Genomic DNA, 21,027 nt, shown 5'->3' on the forward strand with positions numbered 1-21,027 from the left:
GCCTGTCCAGGAACGTCTGGCAGTAGTCTACACCACCTAACAGCTTGCATGGACATGTGATATTTCCTATATTGCACAGGTTATCTTTCAGCCATGCTTGCAGACATTTGTCTAGAGGGAGAGCAGGCTGTAGCCTCAGCATGCTTCAAAAGGAAATGTAAACAGGCTCATTCTTTTGAGGAACTCACTTTAACCCAGTGACAAGCAAGAAGCACAGCTGCAGCTATATCACTTTTATTTGGGCACCCACTGTATATCTGCTGCAGTCTCTTTTCCTCTCTGTATGATATTAAGTAATATTGATGCAAACCACCTTTGTGGCACTCTTGGCCTTTAGAAGAAGCTCTTTGCCCTGCACATTTATTTTTATTCTCTTTGTTTTACATGATACATAGGAAAAAATGTGAGGAATTGTGTCTTCCTTTTATGATTTTAAGATTATATTAAAATAGGTGAAACAACCATATTTTTTACAAATCTACTTCTAACAAGCCAGATTTACTCTTGTTTTTAGAAAAACTCTGCAAAGTTTTCTCTCTGAGAGCAGGAGAAATAATATGAATATTTATAGCCTTAAGAATATTATCAAGACATATCAGGACAGAATTCAAAACAGTCAAAGCAGAAGATGACTCATTAATGTCTGTAAATGAAGCAGCTCTCTAGCAATACAGTAGTCCAACAGTATTCACTTAAAGCCTCTGATAAGGGATTTTGTATTCAGATGTCTGTCCTTTTCTCAATCTATACCATGCTACACCAAAAAATGCCTCTCCTTGTAAGATTTGCTTCTGTTACAATCTTTAGCTCATTGCCACTATGACACTGCTGAGCTTCTATTCATACACAAAAGGGAAAGAAATACATCCGCAGAATGCAGTCCCAGCCCACCTTATCTGACTGCTTGAATTCATTTTGCTTCCAGTCTCCATCTGTCATCCAGAATTGCCTGTCTGCGGGCAAATATCCAGGCTAAGCTTGGATGAAGCCCAAGGCACAGGGCACTTGCACACAAAGTTTTCTCATGCACTATTGCATCCAAAGCCATCAGCTAGGTGAAGTGGCAAACACCATCCCTCTGCCCAAAAAACCCAACCTCAATAAAGGAGTCTTTCTTCATGAAGAGAGCCTGACTCTGCACAGCACACTACCCAAAACAAAAAAGTGCACGCTTCACCTGGGTTTGAAATCAGGGAATGAAAATGAAATGTTACCAGTACAAGTGAACAGGCATGGGAAAGTTAGCTAGCAGGTGAAAAGCCCTTGTCTGGTGCCCAATTTTTCTATATCTCCACTGACACAAAGTAACAGCTTAGAGCTTGGACACACAAATCAGTCAATTGTGGCATCACGAATCATAAGCAATCATAACAGTAGCAGAAACTCACTGACTGCATGCTCTTACTCTATGACAAATTTGAGGTAAAAAGTGAATGCTTTAAAAGCCTTTCATTAAAATTTAAACTCATTCAGTTTCTCTTGACTTTCCAGCGTAATGAGAAGGGGCACAGTCATTTAGTGTGTTTTACCTGCTGTACTGTCATGTCATCACATGTCAGGGCAATGCGCTCTCTGAATCAACCACCCTGAAATCATCCTAGTGAACTTAGAGGAGTGATTCCCCAAGTTCATTTTACATGCAAGGCAGTCTTCAGAAGGCGAAGGTTTGAGGAAGCCTGCATTGCCACATAGTCTTCTAAACCCTTAAAAAACTAGGAAAACACAGTCAGCATGTGCCCTGCTTCTGAAAATCCTTTGAACCAGTAGTATTCACCCTGGCCAAATGCACCCAATAAACACCAAGTTGCAGTGTTATCTTTTCCATGCCTACTCCAGGTGCCAAGCTAAGGTATTAATTTCAATTTTGGAGCTAGACACTTCATTGTTCTGCCAGATATTTTTGAAATTTGTTAAAAAACCTAAAGCTAAATAGCCAGAACTCAGAAATATTTATTTTTCTCCCAACAATGAACAGGTTTTATACTGCCATCACACAATGAGAAAGGCAATTTCTTGCAAAATATGGCATTAGCGAAAGTCACTTCTGGCCATTGGCTACTACCTAGAAACTTTGTAAGGTTTTCATAAATATGTAGAAAGTGTTATTCTCAAGTGTTTGGATTGAAGGAGTCAATAAGACTGTGGTACCCTGCATGCTAATGGTTCTTCAGAAACATAGCCTACTTTTTATGTAGCCATTTGACCTTTAAAACAGACAATCCCAGACAGATCAACAACTACTCTAGCCTTCCTAGTTGATGTTTCCCACACTTGGTAACAGTAAAAAATTCATACTAAAATGATTGTTATAACAATATAGCAGCATACAAACATTTACCAATGCACTGTCATGAAAAAAATACAGAAAGTAAGTGGGGAAAAAACTCCTTCATCACTGATATTCCTTTCATTTGCTATCGGATCTTTATAATATGGCTTTGTTTACTTTAATCTGCATGTCTTTTCAGGCATTCATTTGCACTGCATTTTCCCCTGTTTTCCTTTAGCTTTAGAACACATGCCTGTCCCAGTTTTTATCAAAATAAAACCTATCTCCTTTTAAGCTCTTTACATCTACTCAGTCCTGGAAGCACATGTAAAAAGAAAAAGAAGAAATGGCAAAGCACTGATGTGCCCTTAAACTAAAATCTCAAAATAGAAAGGCAAGGAAAATCCTTCAGATGTCAGCAGACATCCCTTGTCTTTCCCCTTTTTGTACTCTACATTCAGTGACTTTCACATCTCTAACTGGAAGGGCTTCTCTGTTCCACACTGACATTTCTGTTTTAAAACAGAATATGGAAGAGAGAAATTTCAATGATGAGTGATACCCTCGTGGCTAGGGTAGCACACAGAAGTGTGAAATCCGTGTCAAAGCCTGCATTCTGCCCACTGACGGTGGGGGAATAGGACTTCAGATTTCCATTTTTCAGAAAAAGGCCCATTTTTAATTTTTTTCATTATGTATCTTTTGGGGGATTTAAAACGTGTTTTGGCACATCAACCTGAAAAATAGTCTCACACGTTCCACATGCATGCTGTAATCAATAGCTATTAGCTAGTTTCCCTTCTGCCAGCTCCTCAAAGTTTTGAGGGGAAAAAAAAAACAAACCAGAAAGAAGGGAGCTGGCAGAAGGCAGTTACTGATTCAGTGCTGAACTGATACAGCCCAGCCCCAGAAGGTGAAATCCTGGCTCCAGTGAGTTTCGTCAGTCAGCATCAGCCAAAATGTATGAGGAGAAAATACTGTTTGCCGGTCACAGGCAGCACTGTGCTGCTGGGGAAGCTGAGGGCCAGGCTCTGACCTGAACATTTTCTTTACAGAATAGACTGAAAATACAACTCTGATGGAGACATATGGCCCTGCAAATGGGTCCAGACAATTTGCCAGGCTATCTGCCACCTGGAACAGCTCCATTTCACAAATGCTGGAAGGAGACATCAGAGGTTCCTTCTTGCCGTCTGTGTGACCGTGGCATGAGGGCTGCAGTAATGCTGCTCTGCCCCCCTCCTTGTTTCACTTTGTGCCCCAGGCTGGGGTACAAGAAACTGCAAGGGAGGGCAGGACATCTGGTTTTCAACCTGAATAACTCTGGAAAGTCAAGCACCTGTTTGATTTTGGCTCCTGTTTTGCCTAATGAGTTGAGACCTGACAAAAAGTATGGGGGCACTTGACACCCTGGAAGGAAAGATCTCTTGCAGATACTCTTGCAGATACCCCAAATCCTCTGTGTCTTGTACAAAGGGCTGGCATGGCACAATGCAGCAGACAGCAGCCCTGCCTACTGAGAACAGAAGCGAGAGTTGAAGGGCTGTGTTCAAACAGATTTCCATAGCTTCTTTGATGGATAAGCATCCACAATTGAAACTTTTTAACCTAAACAACAAGGTAGAGACCAAACAGCAAAAGCCTTCTCCTGTCTTGATGCAGAAAATGCATTGTGTACCTTCTTCCCTGCAGAAGCAACACACCAGACCATCTTTTGGCACTGGTCATCAGTCACACGTAGGGGACACTTTCCCCCAGCCACAACGACGAGATTTGCAGGCTTTGCTACTCATCTGACAATTGCTAGACTCATGCTTTGTTCTGCATATGTGGGAATGCCTCTAGTAAAGGACTACTGCAAGCGTGCATAAGACATTCAAAGCTAATGCAGACAGCATTCAGCCCTTCTTAAGGACTAGACTGCTTGCAAAGCAAATCTCAAAAATATTTCCAAATATACTTTGCTTTGATGATTTTAAATGTTCTTGGATTTTAGACAATAAACATAAGGCACCTCAGTTCTTGTCAGTCGTTTAAAAATGGCCTGTCTCCAAGGTTTACTGGTTAAAATAATAGCCTTTGGCTATCAGAAAATAAATAGAAATTGAAAAGGGAAAATTGTTTATGAAATATTTATACCATACTACCACTTCATCCATACGTTCAAGAAAAATAACGTCAGTATCTGTTTCCTTAAATTTTCTTCCGCTGTAATTCACAGCTTTTAGCTTTGTGATACTGCAATTAACAACCTCAGTGCTTGTGTTCTGGTGAATAGCCCTCCTCATCCCTCCCAGCCCCACTTGCGAGATATGTGTCTGTACTTACTTTTGTTTTTTTGGGATCTTGATATTTTCCGGTCTGTTTTTTTTGGTTATTTCCTTTCCATTCTTTAACCATTTGAATCTGAGCGCAGGGTATTCTGAAGTGGTTTCACACCTTAGCACTAGCTTCTGACCCACAGCAGCCTCTTGGTTTTTCATCTCCTTCAATTTGGGAGGCACCGCTAAAGAAATAAAAGAACGTGCTGGTGATTAGGCCGTCCTCAGAAGGGAAAACAGTACCCAGTCAAGTTGAGCTAGGCAAGCCACAGAGAGCAAAACCCCACCCAGACTAGCAATGCTTCTACAACAAAACCTGAAAAATAAGGATCATTTGTGTGTTACGTGTATCATCCTTAAAGCATAAGGGCACATTTAATGACAGCCTAGTTTGACTCTTTGGAGTCCTCTTACGTGGGTCTTACACCCTGCAAGCCATATGCAGCCTTAGCAAGAACTAAAGTGCTGCTTCTGAATATGGTATGAAGCACTAACAAGACTTAATTGATTGTGTGCACCTAAACACAAGACAGCACTCTGTGGCAGGCAGCCTCAGTAGGTAATACAGAAAGGGAAAGGGAGGGTGTCTTGCTGCTTTATTTTTTTCAACTGCTATGAGTCAGGGGCTATCCAAAGGCTGCAGGTGCAGCTGATGTGACAGGGAGATAAAAGCATGAATATAAGCTTGACAGCTTCCCTAATCTGAGGGAAAGGCTTTTGCTCCAGCCAAACATTATAACCCACATTATACACCTACCTCAAACCTCAGCTTGGCCATATCCTTTCCCTGAGGCAAGAGACAACGGGCTTGGAAGCCCATCAAGAGAATCAATATCAATTAAGGGTATTTTGGACCCAGAAGGGGACACTGCATTGAAGAGGCTCAGCCAACGGCTCCCACACACTGAAGGGCTCCAGCTGATGCATCTCAATTTCTACCGTGTTGTAGCAATAGTGTTTCTTTTTGTGGGTAAATCTCAAACCATTTAGGGCTTTCTAAGTTAAAGATCTCTAATATTGCACAACCAGTAATGATCTTTGAGCACAGGCTTCACAAGAAGATGCAGTCCTTTTGTGAGACACTACCCTTCATTTGACCCTATGGGCTAGCTGTAAACCAGCCTCTACCATACTCCAGTATTGAGGTAAAACACCTAGTTTAACCTTACTTCCCCTGGGGCTTAAGATAACACCTTTACCACACAACCGGGGAGGGCTAATACAGGGAGCTGCAGCTGGTGATAGCTTGTGAGTCCTTCCCAGCTCAGCTGCGCCCCGTTATTGGTCTGTACCTCTGGGGAGCCAGTATTCTCTAGCTGCAGTGTGGTTTGTTCCTTGAACAGATGTAATAGTGTCCCAGGAAACAAATGGCCAGCATGGCCAAATGATTCCCTGTAATGTGCAGATTAGGAGATTTCATCGGGACACCAACAGGTCTCCAATACAGTCCAGTACAACAAAATGTTTTGACAAACTGGAACATGCTTGATTACGTTTTGATATCTGTTGCTTGTGTGTTTGTGGAGACTTACTGACATCAATTGCCCTTAATCATTATTCCAGTCAGACAGAAACCAAGCAGCACCATCATGTTGATAATTATGAGAGGCATGTATAAAGAACTGGATACACACATGCCCAATAAGCAGTTGCCTGTGGCAGACAGCAGCGTGGCCTGTCCCCCATGTGAGGCAACCTTCCTGATCCCAGGAAAGCCCAGGGAAAGCCTGATTTCTGTGGAAAATGAGACTTGAGCAGAGCAGCATAAACAACGGTGGTTGGGAAAATGCAGTCTGCGGTGAGCGAGCAAATGAGGTGGCACCTGCTGAGCCACCAGCAGAAGACAGGATAGGGACAGAGCAGCCTTTAATAATTAAAAGACTTCTGATTAAAAGGAAGGTGACAACTTTTTTCATGGATCTCTGCTGGTGTGGAAAACAAGTCCCTGGCAGGAAGTATTAGGTGAGATATCAGCAAAACGTCTGAGAGGGAGACCTCCTCTGGGGAGGGCATCCATGGAGGTTTTACACACAGGGTAGACACATGTGTCAGTGTGGCACTGTGATGGATCAGGTAAGGCCCAGGATTTCATGACCAGAAAGAAATCTCTGCCAAAATGCCTTCTCATATGTTGGTTCCCATTTTCCACTCCCCTCAGAATAGTTTTGGAAATTCCAGGGTGTTCCCAAAATGCTACCAAAACAATTTTTGCTTTCTGAAAAACAAATGCCCACACACCATTCTGAAATCAGTATGTTTAAATAAATATAATTCTATGAGTGTGTGTATTTGTATATATACATACATTTACATAAGCACACATGTAAATATTCAGGCAGTCATCCAAAAGAGAGAAAGAAATTTTGAAAATTACTAATCTTTAAATTTTCCAACAAAATAATTAGCATTAACAGCCTTACTACTGAGGTTTGTGCATACACTTTCATTCTGTCATTAAAGAGTTAAGGTTATAGTCTTTTGCCACTATATATGAAAAGGAGCTGCAGAGGTGTGAAATAAAAGGCAGTATTCCTTATTTTACCATATTTCACTTATTATGGTCCTAGTCCATATCTTGCATAAATTAGGAGAATAACCACATTTGCAAGGATCAAAATTTTTGTGCTTAAGACTTCAACTGGTTATTGATTTTCCTGTCAACATAGCAGTGTGAAACTGGGAATAAAAGGGAGATGCCGTTTTGTTCCCGAATTTTATTTTAATTCAATATTATCTGCTCAAAATGACTTGCAGATTTTTTCCTCCATCAGAACTGTCAATGAAAAAAAAAAGTGTTAAATTAATATGCTCAGCTCTTGCCATAATTCAGGAGTTACCAGGAAACATAAAAGAGGATTTAATCAATGGCAGTGACCCTCACTAATTCACAGTAACTCGCTGTCCAAGCATGCAGGCTCTCCAGGGAAAGCAGTAAAAGCTGTTCACAGACATGACAGAAAAGAGATTGTTTCTTCTCCCCCCCCCCCGCCCTTTTCATTTACACTATGTTTATTCCCTTTCAGCTGCAGTTTTGCAAAAGTTAATCAGACCTGCCAGGCATATGAGAAAGCTTGTGCTGATAGAACTACAGCATTGTGTGCTTGGATCGAGATCAGCTACAGTTTCCACTGTTGCAGGAGGTAGTTGACTTTCATCAGTCTGTGCCAATTTCTCCAGTGCTGCTAAGACAGGACCTTGTCTGAGGGGTAAAAATGCTTTTAAAGGAGGCAAAAATGCTTATAATGATAACTGGACATTGCTCCCCTGACACCTCCCTCCCCTTGCCTCTCTACCCCTTCCCCCTTTGGCCCCATGGCATCTCCTGCCAGCTTGGCTCCTTTCCACCGCTCCTTGCTGTGCCCATCACGCAGCACCGCTCCTGACACCAGCGATGCCACTGCCCGCCGATCCGGGTGAGGCTCGCTGCTGCGGGTGGGAATGAGGGAGAAAGGCCAAGGAAAACACTTTCTGCACCTCCTACGCAGGGATGGAGGTTGAGGTGCCATCCAGGAGAGGATGACTCGGTCCAAAGGTGTTGCGAAAGATGGAAGGGAGCCTTGCAGCATTTCCTGTGGGTCCCGTTTTCAGAGGTGCTGTCGTGAGCAGCTCTGGTACAGTGGCAGCAGTGTCCTCACACGTGCCATCCGTCACCGAATGACAAGGGCCAGGTAGCAAAGAAAACAGACAAATCCTGAAGAGAAACATCAGAAACTAAGCGTGGAACCACCCCGAAAGTGACACTGCTTGAATGAAAGGTGCGGCAGGATCCACTTTATCTGTATTCCTTGTGCTGAAACCCGGGAGGGCCTCACATTTTAAGAGTCAATTAGACACACAGAAAGGCACCCATGTTTAACCGCAGGCGTTTCACACTCCCCGGTCAGGACCTCTCTCTGTGACCCATGGACCTCCCCTGGTTTGACAGACTTTCTAAGAAAGCAACAGGGGCGATAACAGCAAGAGAGGGCTGTCACGCTGTGACGAGCCCTCACAAAGCGGCAGGGGCTCTTGTGTCAGCAAACGTCCAGCAGTGTTGGAAGGGTTTAACAGGGAAAAGCATGCAAGGTGTTAGATCTCTGCTTATTGAAATGGCTTGAATATCTGCCATTTTGTTAGCAATTTTTTCAGAAATGTATGTCTGCTGGCCTGCATAATATCTTTGCAGATAAGGAACACGCACTTCCATATTCTCTCTGCAAAAGACTCACTGATAATGTATGACTGGAGATAACTTCTTCTCTCTGGACTTTGGTGAGTTTGGCAAAGCACAGCAATCTCCTCACCCTCAGTGTTTGATTGTATAGTTAATCTGCATGGAAGCTCAACACATTGAACAAATTAAACAGGAAACCTGCAAAATATTATCACACAACTACACGCTTTCAGCTGAAATTCCATGAGTGGTTGTTTTTTTTTCCCCTTTCTTTTCTTTTCCTAGGAAGGCACAAAGCCTTTTAAGAGTCTAAGCACAGGAATGTATTAGGCATGCTTGCCAGTAGGCACATGTGCACCGTTTGCTGTGCAAAATTGTGACCAACAGCTTGGTGAGTGGTAATAAAAGCTACAAGAATAACACCCATTGCCTTGGCCTCAGACTTGCTTTTTTGTAGCATAATGCTCAAGGCAGGTCAGTAATGCAAGACAAATTACATTATTTCCAAAAGCCTTCTCCCCTTGCATATGAGATTGTAATCAAGCTCAGGTTTATCAGCAGCAGGCCAGATTTTCAAACGGCTTTGGTACAAACCATATAAGCTACATTTTAAAATGTATACTGCCCCTGCTCTAAGCAACTAAAAAAAAAAAAAAAAACAACAAAAGTTCTGTTGTTTTCTATTGGTTTTAACCCTCCTGTTATTCTCTTAGGCAACATTTGGATTCTGTACACTTTTAAAAATCTTGCTATTTCCTTCCAGCATGCTGAATCTGTGGGCAGATTACCTACGCGATAAAACCCTGTGTGTAATGATAGGAGATAATCCCACACAACCAGCTCTCCAAAATACCAGAGTAACTGAACATGAGCTGAGAGACTGGAAAACCAAACAAATCATTTAGCTACTTAAACGGGAATTTCTCAGTTCTGAACTCTTTTGAAAATACTGCCAGATACATTTCAACTTCTTGGTCTTGGTATGATTTGAATACTTATGGCTGTGTAGAAGACCGAAAGGAAGAATGCAAACCTGACATTTGTCTTGAGCACTACATGTAAAACCAAGACCCACGTAATCTTATTCTTCCTAGTGATGTTAAAAAGAAATTTTTGTAGAAATTGTAGATGTTGTAAAGGCCAAAAGAAAGGGGAATGCCACAGGAATGGCCAGCAGCATGTTCAGGAGCCAAGAGACAGAGCAACAGGGAGGGATATAGCACTACAGCCATGTTCTTTGAACACTGGACCAGTGAGGTAATAATTTATTTATAATTTATTTATTTATTTATAATTTATTTTGGAGTAAATACTTCCAAAAGCTAATCACAAAGCCAACTGCAACTCTGATTACCCTGACCGGGAACTGCTTGTCTCGCGCTGTGGAGAGTTTGAGTCTAAACTCAGTGAGCCTGATAGGCTTATGTATGATGTGCTGAAGTTTCACTTTGTCCTTTCAAAGTAATGGTGCGCACCCAGCAAACTCATAGATCTCCACTTAATGTATTTGTTTATTCAGGGTGAGATGTTTTCAAGTACATGGTGTGTCATGCCAGTGTTCATGGATATTTACCCCTAGCCACGAAGCTGCTCTCTGAGCTTGCATTAATCCTCGTCGTTCTCCCTGTCAGAAACCCAGTAAACCCTTCCAATGAGAGTATCATGGGCCAACTCATAACATAACCTTGGCAAGGCAGGATTTTCAACAGAACACTGAAAATGGACATATGGAAGAAGAACTGTACAAATGAAGAAGGTCTCACTACTCCCTCCTCCACTCTAAAAGTAAAAAGCATCTCCAGTGGAGCCAGAAAAAGGATGTTAGTGACAAACTGGCATGTCTAGAAGTATCACGTCCACGAGGGAAAACCTGAGAGTGCCCATTTATTCAGTGTAATAAGATAATGCCAGGCTGTCCAGGCTCCTGTAGTCACTCAAGATATCAGTTTCTGAGCTTAGACCTCCTCAGAGACAGGGAACGGCGTTCAAAGATAGCAAAATGTAGGTTTCACAAGAGAAGCTGGGTGTGAGCAAGCGTCTAACCTAAAGATTACAATTTAAAGGTCAACACTTAATTTATTTACTGATGATTGTGTCTGCAGGAACACGCTGCCTGATTGTATTAAATACTCTCTCCGCTGGTTCGCAATGCTTCAGCTGACTCCAACTGGCTGGATCCCTGATAAACTTTGATGATCCTGTTAGACACTGTCAATACAAAAACCTGATCATACAGACTGAAAATGTGGGGACAGTGTAAAATAAATATACTTGATGTCCAATAAGTGATTCAGGTACAACTGCTCATAAAGTCGATATAAAAATCTGCAGGTCCATATTTTACATACCTAAGTGCATAAAGGTAGACTCCAGAATCTTTATTTCAGCGCTAAAATTAAAGCAATCCAATGCACAGAAATGCTATGCAGGCATAAATCCCATGGACTTCAAGGGGACTTGCAAGTACTCAGTGTTTTTTTTTTTACATGAAGCCACTTTTGATTTAAGAGCTGAATTTCAGGGCTGCACATTAAAAAAGTTTGTCTCAAGTTGCGTGCCTTGAAGTCAGATGAGGGGAGGAAGCATGGCTTGCTGCATCATACATAAGTCTCTTTCTCTTCTTTGCTCTCCAGCATAAGTACTTTCATCACTAATCTCTATCTTTGCTTGAAAAAAGGCATGCAATAAGTCACCAAACAGAGACTAGTGCAGCTGAGAAAACAACCTAAAAGCAAAGGCTGTGACTGCACTGTTAACTTGGCTGGGTCTCAGACTACGCCTTACAGCCAGAATTGGAAGGTCCACCAGATCACCAGGCTGAGAGGCATGCAAAACTTAAACTTTGGGTCTCAGCTGTGGTACATGTGTAGCCATGTTGGTGTGCCCTAAGATCATGTTGGGAAGAATAAAAACAAATGGAGAAAAAAAAGAGACAAGGAAGGAAAGATGTGCAACACAACGGTCTTCTCCTTTGGTATAATTTCAGAGGTTATTCCTCTGGTTTACTGATGAAAATCCAGTTCTTGGGTAATTCCCTTTTTTTCTCTTTTTGGTAGAACTGACTTTTTTTTTTTTTTATAGCTTCCTTAGAGCTTTAGCCTTTCAATCGGAGGGCTGAAAAGTGCCACAGCCATCTCCTCCTCTCCCTCTCACATTTTGTATTCTCTGACACACTCCTGTATTTGCCACCATCAGAAAACACAGACTTCCGTGTGTCAAATCCTGTAAGCTTTTCAAATCCTGTGCACTATCTTATATTTTATAACTCTTGTTTCCATCTCCTCTGGTCTCACCAGTTGCTTATCCACCCTCTCAGCATTTCTCCATCATGCTCTTTCCCTTCACACTGTTCCAACAAAGCTGGTATGCCTATGTACAAATGACATGAGTGATTGCTTTCCCTTGATCCTAATCAGAGAGGCCCATTTTTTCTCCTGGCTTAAACTGTCTTCTGGGCTTTGTAGCTTCTTCTGATTCTGCAATAGTTTCATTTCACAGACAAAATTGTACCATGCATCAGCCAATAAATTGCCCAGTGCAGACGTATCCATGGCAGGCCTTCATACTTCTCAAAATCTTCCTCATCCTTTTGAGGCTGTGGAATCCTTAAGAGAAGGAATAACAACACACATCCAGCAACATTGCCAGCACACTTTTAGGTGCCTGGTTAGAGGTCTTCCTAATTAAGCGTGCCAATTTGTCCCTATTCCCAGTGAGAGCTCAGTTGTATGTGTATAGAAGCAACAGTCTGCCACATTAGTGCATGATGCAGAATTTAAATAACATCAGACAATGTTGTAATCATTGGATTCACATAAATTTGCTCAGTATTAAAAAAAATTCTCCATGTTGAACAAGAAAACCAGAAGGACCTGCTGCCCACATGGACACCTTATTAAAAATGATACGACACAGGGAATAGGGAGTGCCATCACAGGTGAAATTCAGTGGAAATGGTGGTCAAAAGGCAATTCCCAGACCATGGGATGCAGGGTACCTCAACAGGTGACTGCTAACCACCTCATCCTACACAGGTTCACAGAGCTAGAGTCACTGCCACCACTACCAAGGATACCTGAGTAATCTGAGTTTGGGGATATAATCACTAGAAAGAATAATTAGTGAGTACACAGAAAGACCCAAAATGGGATTTACAAAAACATCTGCCTCCCCCTAAGTCCCCCAAAATCTCCCTCTCACAAAGTTCACACAGAGGCCACCACTTTTCACAAAGTAGATGAGAAAATTTCTGGGCATCCTCAGGCACAATTGGCAGTTTAGAGGGTTCATTTGTCCACTAACGTTCTTCCCTACACTGAACCACTCATCCATGTTGAAATTTTGAGGTGGGAAGGTGGAAAACCTGAACTGAAACCTGTCTTATGGCTTGTTTGACATGACCAGAAACTAAATCAAAACATAGAAATTAATTTGGAGAAAACAAGAATGACTGGAGCATGAAAAGGAAGAAGTTGCTGTTGCATTAAGAGCTGCATAAAGTATTTACAGCAGTGTGAAGAACTTTGAAACTTTCAAGACATTGATTTGCTAATGCACAAGTCAAACAACACTATGGGTATTGGCTCCTCATTCACCACCTTCCTTCCCCTCCTCTCCTTTAAATCCTTTGTGGTCAGCTCTTCTAGCAATACTGTCTTTCGGGGATTTATGTGGGTGTTTAGCACAGGCTGTGGAAGGACATAGGCCTACAAAAACATCTGTGTGCTCAAAGACGGAGGAAACCTGTGGAAGGCAAGGGCAGCCCTTCCACTGCAACCCCAAAGTGGGGTCGGTCCCCACCCAGGCTTAACCAGAGTTGCCTCTAATGCTTTTCTTTGTCATTTTCTTCTGGTGCTGATCACAGACAGAGCAGAGCATACGCCAGTGCCATCCCAGCTGCATAACACCTGAAAGAGCAGCCCCCCTACCTCTGTCTGCTGAAATCTGTACCAGGTAGAAAACGTCAGAGCCATTGCTGGTGGAGCATGCTGTGCCTCCACTCCTAAATCAATTCAGAAGATGACTGCTTTCATACCTACATGCTAAGGGAAAATCAACGTGGTCTGACAGTGACACAAGGGTGCCACTCCCACAGCAAAAGGACGTGCCTTTCCCCAGGGACAGAGCACAGCTAGTCCTGGCCCCTTCAGTTGACTGAGGTGGCCGTCACTTGGAAACATCTGTTAGCAAAATCTTCCTTTTTTACCAGAAGGTGTGCAAACAGTTTAGCCAATGAGACCAAAAGCCACTTGACTCATTTCAGGAGCTGAGAATCTGGATACACCTGGGCATAGCACACAAATCATCAGCTCAAACCCAGCTCAGCAAAAATCTAAACAGGGCACTTAACACTATGGGCTTGCGCAGTACGCAGAGAGGATCTCGATGTATACCCTTCAGTATAATTTACTTCCAACATATACTGAACCCTGCATTTATACTCTGCAGCTATGACAAAACAGAACAGGCAACTGCAATGAAAAGGAAACGTTTATGTCACAGGTGCTTAAAAATGTGCACAGGCTATCTTCAGACAAATGAAAAATTAAACAAAATTCTTACAAATAAATATTGCCAAATACCTCCAGTCAGGAACAGCTTGCAAAAAGATCTAATTAGAAGCATCTCCCCTGGTTAAATTATTATACAAGATTAGACATCCTTTTAAAGGTCAACTTCCAGAAATCCATAACCACATGATCAGTAAAGCGTGCAGAAACATGCCATGGTCCAGCAGTCACTGGAGGAGGGATAGGAACACTTTATGCAATTCTGAAATGGTTTCTCGACTGTAGACAAAAGTTCAAAAATTATGCAGGAAAAATTACAAGGCTTTTTAAAAATATATTCTAGATCAACCATAAGTGGTGGAATTGCCTACCAGGAAACCTGTGTGAATGCTAAGTAGTGGGCCACACAGGAGTGGGACCATCACACAAATAGAGAAAACTGTGAAATAGCTCTCCAAGCTATCAAGTCCAGCCTGGAGCTCCTGGTCCATAATGATCAAGCCCATCCTGCCAGGTGTTTATATATCCTTCTGCCAAAAACCCTCAATGGTCTTAAAATCTATGACTATGTGAAAAAGACTGTAACATGCATTAAAAAGTAACTATTTAACATCCTATGTATCTAACCCTTGTTATTGTGGCCACCAGCATCTACTGTCAAGGAGGAATTATGGATTTTATTGTAGGAAGGTGATATTCTTTATGTAGAAGCCACAAGCAGCCCTTATAGAGCCACTCAAATATATAAAGTGTAGTAAGCAATGTGCATAATTTACCAAATCTTATGCCCCAATCTAGGCTCTCCATTAACAGAACAGAGACTACATTGTAAAGTTTAGCTAAAAAGGAGTTGGAGAATAAACTGCACTCCATAAATTCTGAACAGGCTGCCAGTAAAAAGAATAAAGACATGGTAAATCAAGTAAACCTCCCTTTCTCTACCTCTTCTTTTAAACTTACAAATGGTTTTCGTGTGTCACAGTTTTGGATAAAATCACAGCCTGAAAATTGATTATATCAAGTGTGCAAGTATCCAGGGCTTTATTTGCTATACAATAAGAACTGAAGACCCGGCATAGTACTAAGGTAAAATTCAGGCCCTGTGAAAATAAAATGCTTTGTCATTGATTCGATACAGTTAGTCTTTCCCTCCAGAAGACAGAGAAATGTGCTATAGTCTTTCTAAGGGGAAAAAATAAAGTACAGACCTTATCTATATCCAAATTTGAAGATTTCTAAGTAAAGCATAAATCAATTTTATTTAAACCAATGCAAAGCCTCAGTGTGAACACACTTAAACAGATTTAAAGCTGATTTATGATTAAACTCACATTAAAATCAATTCCTTAACATATTAAGTTGAATCAATAAACTTCTGGATTAAATTAGTCCTAACAGGTCTTTCTAGAGGCAATGCTCTCTCTGCTTCAATTGAATTGATTTAAAAAACCTGACTTTAATGACAGTGACTTTGTGTGTTAACACTCATATACGTTAATACGCATTCATCATTCAGGATAGAAAGGCATCAATGTGATTATAAACCTCTGCACAAAAGGACTAATCAGACCAATGTCCCATCCCTTTCCTGGTCTCCTTTTTGTTTCATTCTCAAGGATAATACCCACATGAACAACAGCTTCATTTTGCTACTACTGAGCTGGAGATTTCTGTATATCACCTTCTGTAATCTATCTGTTTCACATATTTACTAGTAAAAGTTTCAGTTGTTATTTCTGCAACAAGAAACTCTTCCTTTGCTTTTAATTCCCAGTGCCGACACGGACTTCAATCATGAATCACCTAGACTGTATACACATAGCATCCAGCATAAAATGTGCTTTTCTGCTGCTGAGAAATTACTGAAAAGCTTTGCTAGAATGACTGCAAGCCAATCTGCAGCAAAGCTGTTTCTACCACTGAGTCCCATTGAACAGACCTCAAACCAGCTCTGTTCAGGTTTGGACAGCTGAGCTGCAAGGAAGGCAGCAATCTACACCCTCGCTGCTGTGCCAACAGAGTCAAAATCTCATGCAGGAGCACCCTGAGACAACTCCCCAGAAAAAAGCCCAGGTGAGGAAAAGCAAGAAGGTTCCCACATGCTGGTGTTGGGGTCATGCTGCAGCAGCCCAGAAGATTGCTTGTCTATTTCTTGCAGAGCCAGCATTACAATAAAGGCTCCAGCCTCATCACATGTGGCCACTGTGCCTCTCTGAAGCTATCTGAAGTAAATAACTGCAAAATCTGTTAGAGAAGGCTGCTGCTCCTTGACAGACACAGGAGGGATATTTCTCCAAGCAATAAGATGAGATTGAAGCATCAAACCAGAATCAAATCTCCCTTCAGAGAGCCTCTGCGTAGTGTTCAGACTAATTCTTATGTTGTCACTTTTTTCTTTCTTTTAGTAGTCTTCAAAAAAAAAAAAAGCAGTCTTTCATGAACCAAACAAAACCACATTATCCTAAAAAGATGGTATCATGTCAAGTTCCAATCTGGATTTTCATTGAAAATAGCACGGAACAAGCAGAATGCATAACTTTCTCCCCAACTGTGCTGAACCCTAGGGGGTTGCCAGTCATCTCTTTTGTCCAGATTTTCTAGAAGACATGAGAAAGAAACTCATATTACACGAATAAATCAAAGATAAAAGCTTGATCCTAAAAAGGTTTGGGAAAATGGGGATTTACAATGGAAACTGTTGTGCAGCCCCAGCAGCAGAACTGGCAGGTGCATCAGGTTTCCTGTAAGACTTAGTCCTGCAAGGTGGCATGAGTACAGAGAACAGGGCTGTCTCACAACAAGCCCAGTGGCAGACAGGATTCACGTCCTGGTGATGAGCAAAAGATGAGTCTGCTATTTACCTAAAATGATGTATCCACACCATCTAGCTTTTCTACCCTTTTTTTTTTTTTTTTTTTTACCTCTGGCTTTTCTCTCATAGATTAGTTCACTGCTGCTGCCATCATGAAGCAACATACATATCTCTGCTTAGAAATGTCCATTTATTCTCTTTCATCATGAGCTGGGCAATGGTCTGAAGTCCATCCAGCAGACCAAGGATCCTCTCTTGGGTCTCACAACACTCCCCTGTGTTTCAGTGTCACAACAGCCAAAATATTCCCTTATTAATTACAGTCTGGGATTCTACCTACACACTGGGGAGAAGATATAACTGTGGGGAGACCCAATAATACAGGGACTGAAACCCCCTGTGATAAATAGACAAAGAAAATATATACCAATTCCTCTTCCTGATGGACTGGAATCTTTTCAGCCATGTGTCCTAGCATTTCAGTACCTCTTTCTGCAAAATTTGTCCTATGTTGGTAAGTACATAATAATGAAAGCTATGCAAATAAAAGCAATGAAAGATTGATGGAGGAAGACAAGAAAGAATCGCAACAGTATCAGAAAGGGATATTCAGAAGAAAGAACAGAAGGGATGAGTTCACGGCATCTGCTGAAATTTAATATCCTGAGTCCCCCTTCTGGCTGCAAAGGGAATTTTATGTAGGAAGCAACCAAGCAGGACACCATTATTGCTAAGAGAAATGGAAACGACAGAAAAGTGCTCTGTAGACGATAAGCATGCTGTTTTCACAGCATTACCTCATTCTGAATTTCTGTCTGTCTACTTAGAGATGTCATAAAACCCAACATGGCTGAAAAACGTAATAACAAAACCCAACAGTATCATTATACTGAATGTCTACTGTATTTTTCCCTTCTAATCATTGCTTCTGGAAAGAATTTAAGACATGCTTTGGACTTTGGAATTCATTATTTCCAGGTGTGATCTTCTTCTTGCAGAATGTTTTACCTCATGAGCTTCATCAATTTCCAGTAGTACATGAACAGAGCAAGGATTAAGGAAAAACGGTATCAAAATAGTGTTTTCCTGGAGCCTCCAGAGCAATCAAGCTATTTGTGATGGAGGGACAGGAAATGAGCACACACTATGTGTTCAGGGAGGTGTGAAAGGGCCCAAAAGCCATTCTCATTAATAGATTCATTCTCATTAATAATCTGACATGAGTTGAGAGTGCATAGAGGAGGGTCAAAATTCAGTAAAACAACAACAAAGTCATCATCTCTGTTGGCAGCGCATGGCACCTCCATCTGCAGCCTTCACAGACCTGTCCAGGGTTGACTGAGCCCACACAAAACACAGCGTCTAATCATGGAAGTCCAGGTTTCTATGCCAAGAAAGGCAAAAATCTCCAGGGCCAGGTGCCCTCTTTCTCACAGCATCTTCATCCCAATCTTTCTGAGTAGATACAAAAAATTGTGAAGATTTTTGTTTCTTAGTATTTCTCAGTGCTCATGAGATGGAATTGTTTTGATAGTAGTGAGAGGCTTGACAGCTCTTAATCCCCGTGGCTTGCTTCCCCAATCTTAAACAAAATTTAAATAATCAGAGGAAGCACTGACCTAAACAGCAGGTTTTAATAATCTTTTTCCTTTCTATACCCCATTCTTTCCCTGAAAAGAAAAAAAAAGAGAAAGGTTCTCACTGGTTGCTAACTATTATGACACTTTCATTTGTTATTAAGCATATTCCTTATTCTCAATTTGATAACTCAGTTTCCCAAGCTCTGAGGATATGCTATCTCTGCCCTCCATTTGTTTAGACAATTGTATAACTGAACATACACATAATCACCCTATAAATTCTTAGATCTTTTTTTTTTTACGCTGCAAAATAATGTATTATCTGGTGTATTTGTTATCTGACTGATTATTCTGTGGAAGGATAAAGACTAAAATACAGAAAAAGATAATTTTGACAGGACTTACATTAGTTGAATCTGCTAGACACACAGGGGAGGAGAGAAGCAGAAATTTTATTAAAACATGTTTTGAATTCACAATCAACAGGCTCACTAAACAAAGAAGTACTAAAAGTGACTTTATGAGTCACATTTGAATATGGTCATCATGTCCTTAAAAAAAGGAGAGGCACGTCAGTTTTAGGCATAGACTGGGAGAGAAAAATGCAGGGTTTTGCTGTTTTAACTCTTACTCGGCAACTTCACTTTGAAAAAAACTGGTCATCACATTGAAATAGGTGAAAAACATTTAAAAAAACTTTTCTCAATCAGCAAAACAGACAACTCTAGCATTCAAAAAAGATCTCAGACAAGTGACATTTCTACACCTGGGGCTTTCCATGTGGGGAAGCTAGTTCATGGGATGGGATGGGATATGAATTTACAGAGCTTTGGTTATTCTACACTCAGTCACCTCAGGCATTGGTTTCATATTAACTAGAGTGGCTTGCTGCATTCTAAACTGGAGTGTCACGTTAGAAACCACTAAAATGAATCATCCTTCACCCATGATAATGAGTCCAAGAGAATAAGAGAGAGGTACAGAGAGCCATCAACATCACACAGGCAGTCTGCCTAGAAGCATACTTGTACTATATCCCTTCTTATGAGGCGTGATGTGAAATATTGTAAAACTGGATGGCTAGGCAGGGAGCTGTCCATCAGGGCTAAAATTCAAGAAAATCACTCTAGGGCAGGCACACGGGATGTGGGAGGACAATAAAGCTCGGGAAGAAAAGACATTGCCTTCAGTAGAAGCCACAGTAGACTTGCAATGGGATAGCTGCACTGGGAATGTTTGGGATAGAAACAGAAAACAAGGAAGAAGAACTCAACAGCAACTGTCAAAATCAGCATAGTTTTCCCCCTGACACCCAAGATTCACTTCTACACAGACCCAAAAGCCATATCAACACATGATAAGTGCTGCGTAATGTGACTACTCAACTCTCCTACATGCCCAGGTACCCTGGGCAAAAGGGTTCTCGGTGGAAATAAATTGAACTGGTCATCCAGGACTCCGTTTTTGGCCATTTTCCTTGCAAACTGTTGCTTGATCTTCAGCAATGTTTTCACACAGCCTAACTTAAAGCACTCCTCTTTCAATCCCTACACAAAGCGCTAGTGTCTGTACACCCTGTGGTGAGGGGTCCAGACAAGCCCCTTCATACACCAATTTCCCATGCGATGGGTGAGTGTGGCACAGTGCAGACTGATGCACGGGGAGCGGGGGCAGGCGGGGGATGTGCATGAGGAGTTAATCAGGATTCACTGGAGGTGTGCATTTTTCCTGCATTAATTAAATCCAATAAAACATCAAAGCAAACATGTCCCAAATTTGGGTGGCTTTGGTTTAATTCACTTCCAAAGCAGATTCAACTCCAATTCACTCAGAATGGTTCATCTCTGAACACTAACGTCCACTCCGGGGCTTCCCACAGTTGAACTCATTCACTTTAAATGTTAGTATTTTGAGTGCCTTGCCTCGACCAGCTGTAGGACTGATCACCTGGAGGGTTTGTGCAGAGCAACCATTGGGCTGTAAATTCACAGTTTAGCTGACTAATTTACTCTTGTAGACAAGCCATTGTTTTGACATAAAAGCCTAATCAACTAAGGTGTGTCGTGTGTCCCCCCCCCCCCCACCCCCAGATGCTTATTCAAGTTGCTGTGGTTCTGCTGTGGCCCATAACATACCTCAAGGCTTCTGGCTCCAAGCTCTAAAACAATTAGTTTGGGGAAATTAAACGGCCATTTCTGCGCACCTGTGACTGGCTGCGCTCCCGTGCCTGACAGCACTGCCTCTCCCACACCAACGCACACAGGCTGCTAGCACGGCTCCCAGGGCTGCCGTGCCCAGGCTGCATACTCCCAAAAAACTGTCGGGGGGACGGTGCTGTTTCTCATGAAGCCGAATGGAACCACTGGTTTGGCAAAGCAGCTG

The 21,027-nt window shown here is 41.8% G+C and overlaps 1 protein-coding gene across 8 annotated transcripts in view; it reads right to left on the bottom strand.

The window, feature by feature from the left end:
- Nucleotides 1-21,027, bottom strand: part of NRG1 (neuregulin 1) — a 478,013-nt gene that overhangs the window by 146,486 nt on the left and 310,500 nt on the right. For all 8 annotated transcript variants that reach the window (XM_030004900.2, XM_030004901.2, XM_030004899.2 and 5 more), the window contains one exon: nt 4,598-4,775. In XM_030004900.2, the coding sequence (XP_029860760.1) occupies nt 4,598-4,752 (155 nt within the window). In that variant the 5' untranslated portion in view covers nt 4,753-4,775. The remainder of the gene's footprint in view (nt 1-4,597; nt 4,776-21,027) is intronic.

The sequence above is a fragment of the Aquila chrysaetos genome, chromosome Z, assembly GCF_900496995.4.
Source record: "Aquila chrysaetos chrysaetos chromosome Z, bAquChr1.4, whole genome shotgun sequence".
NCBI lineage: Eukaryota > Metazoa > Chordata > Aves > Accipitriformes > Accipitridae > Aquila > Aquila chrysaetos.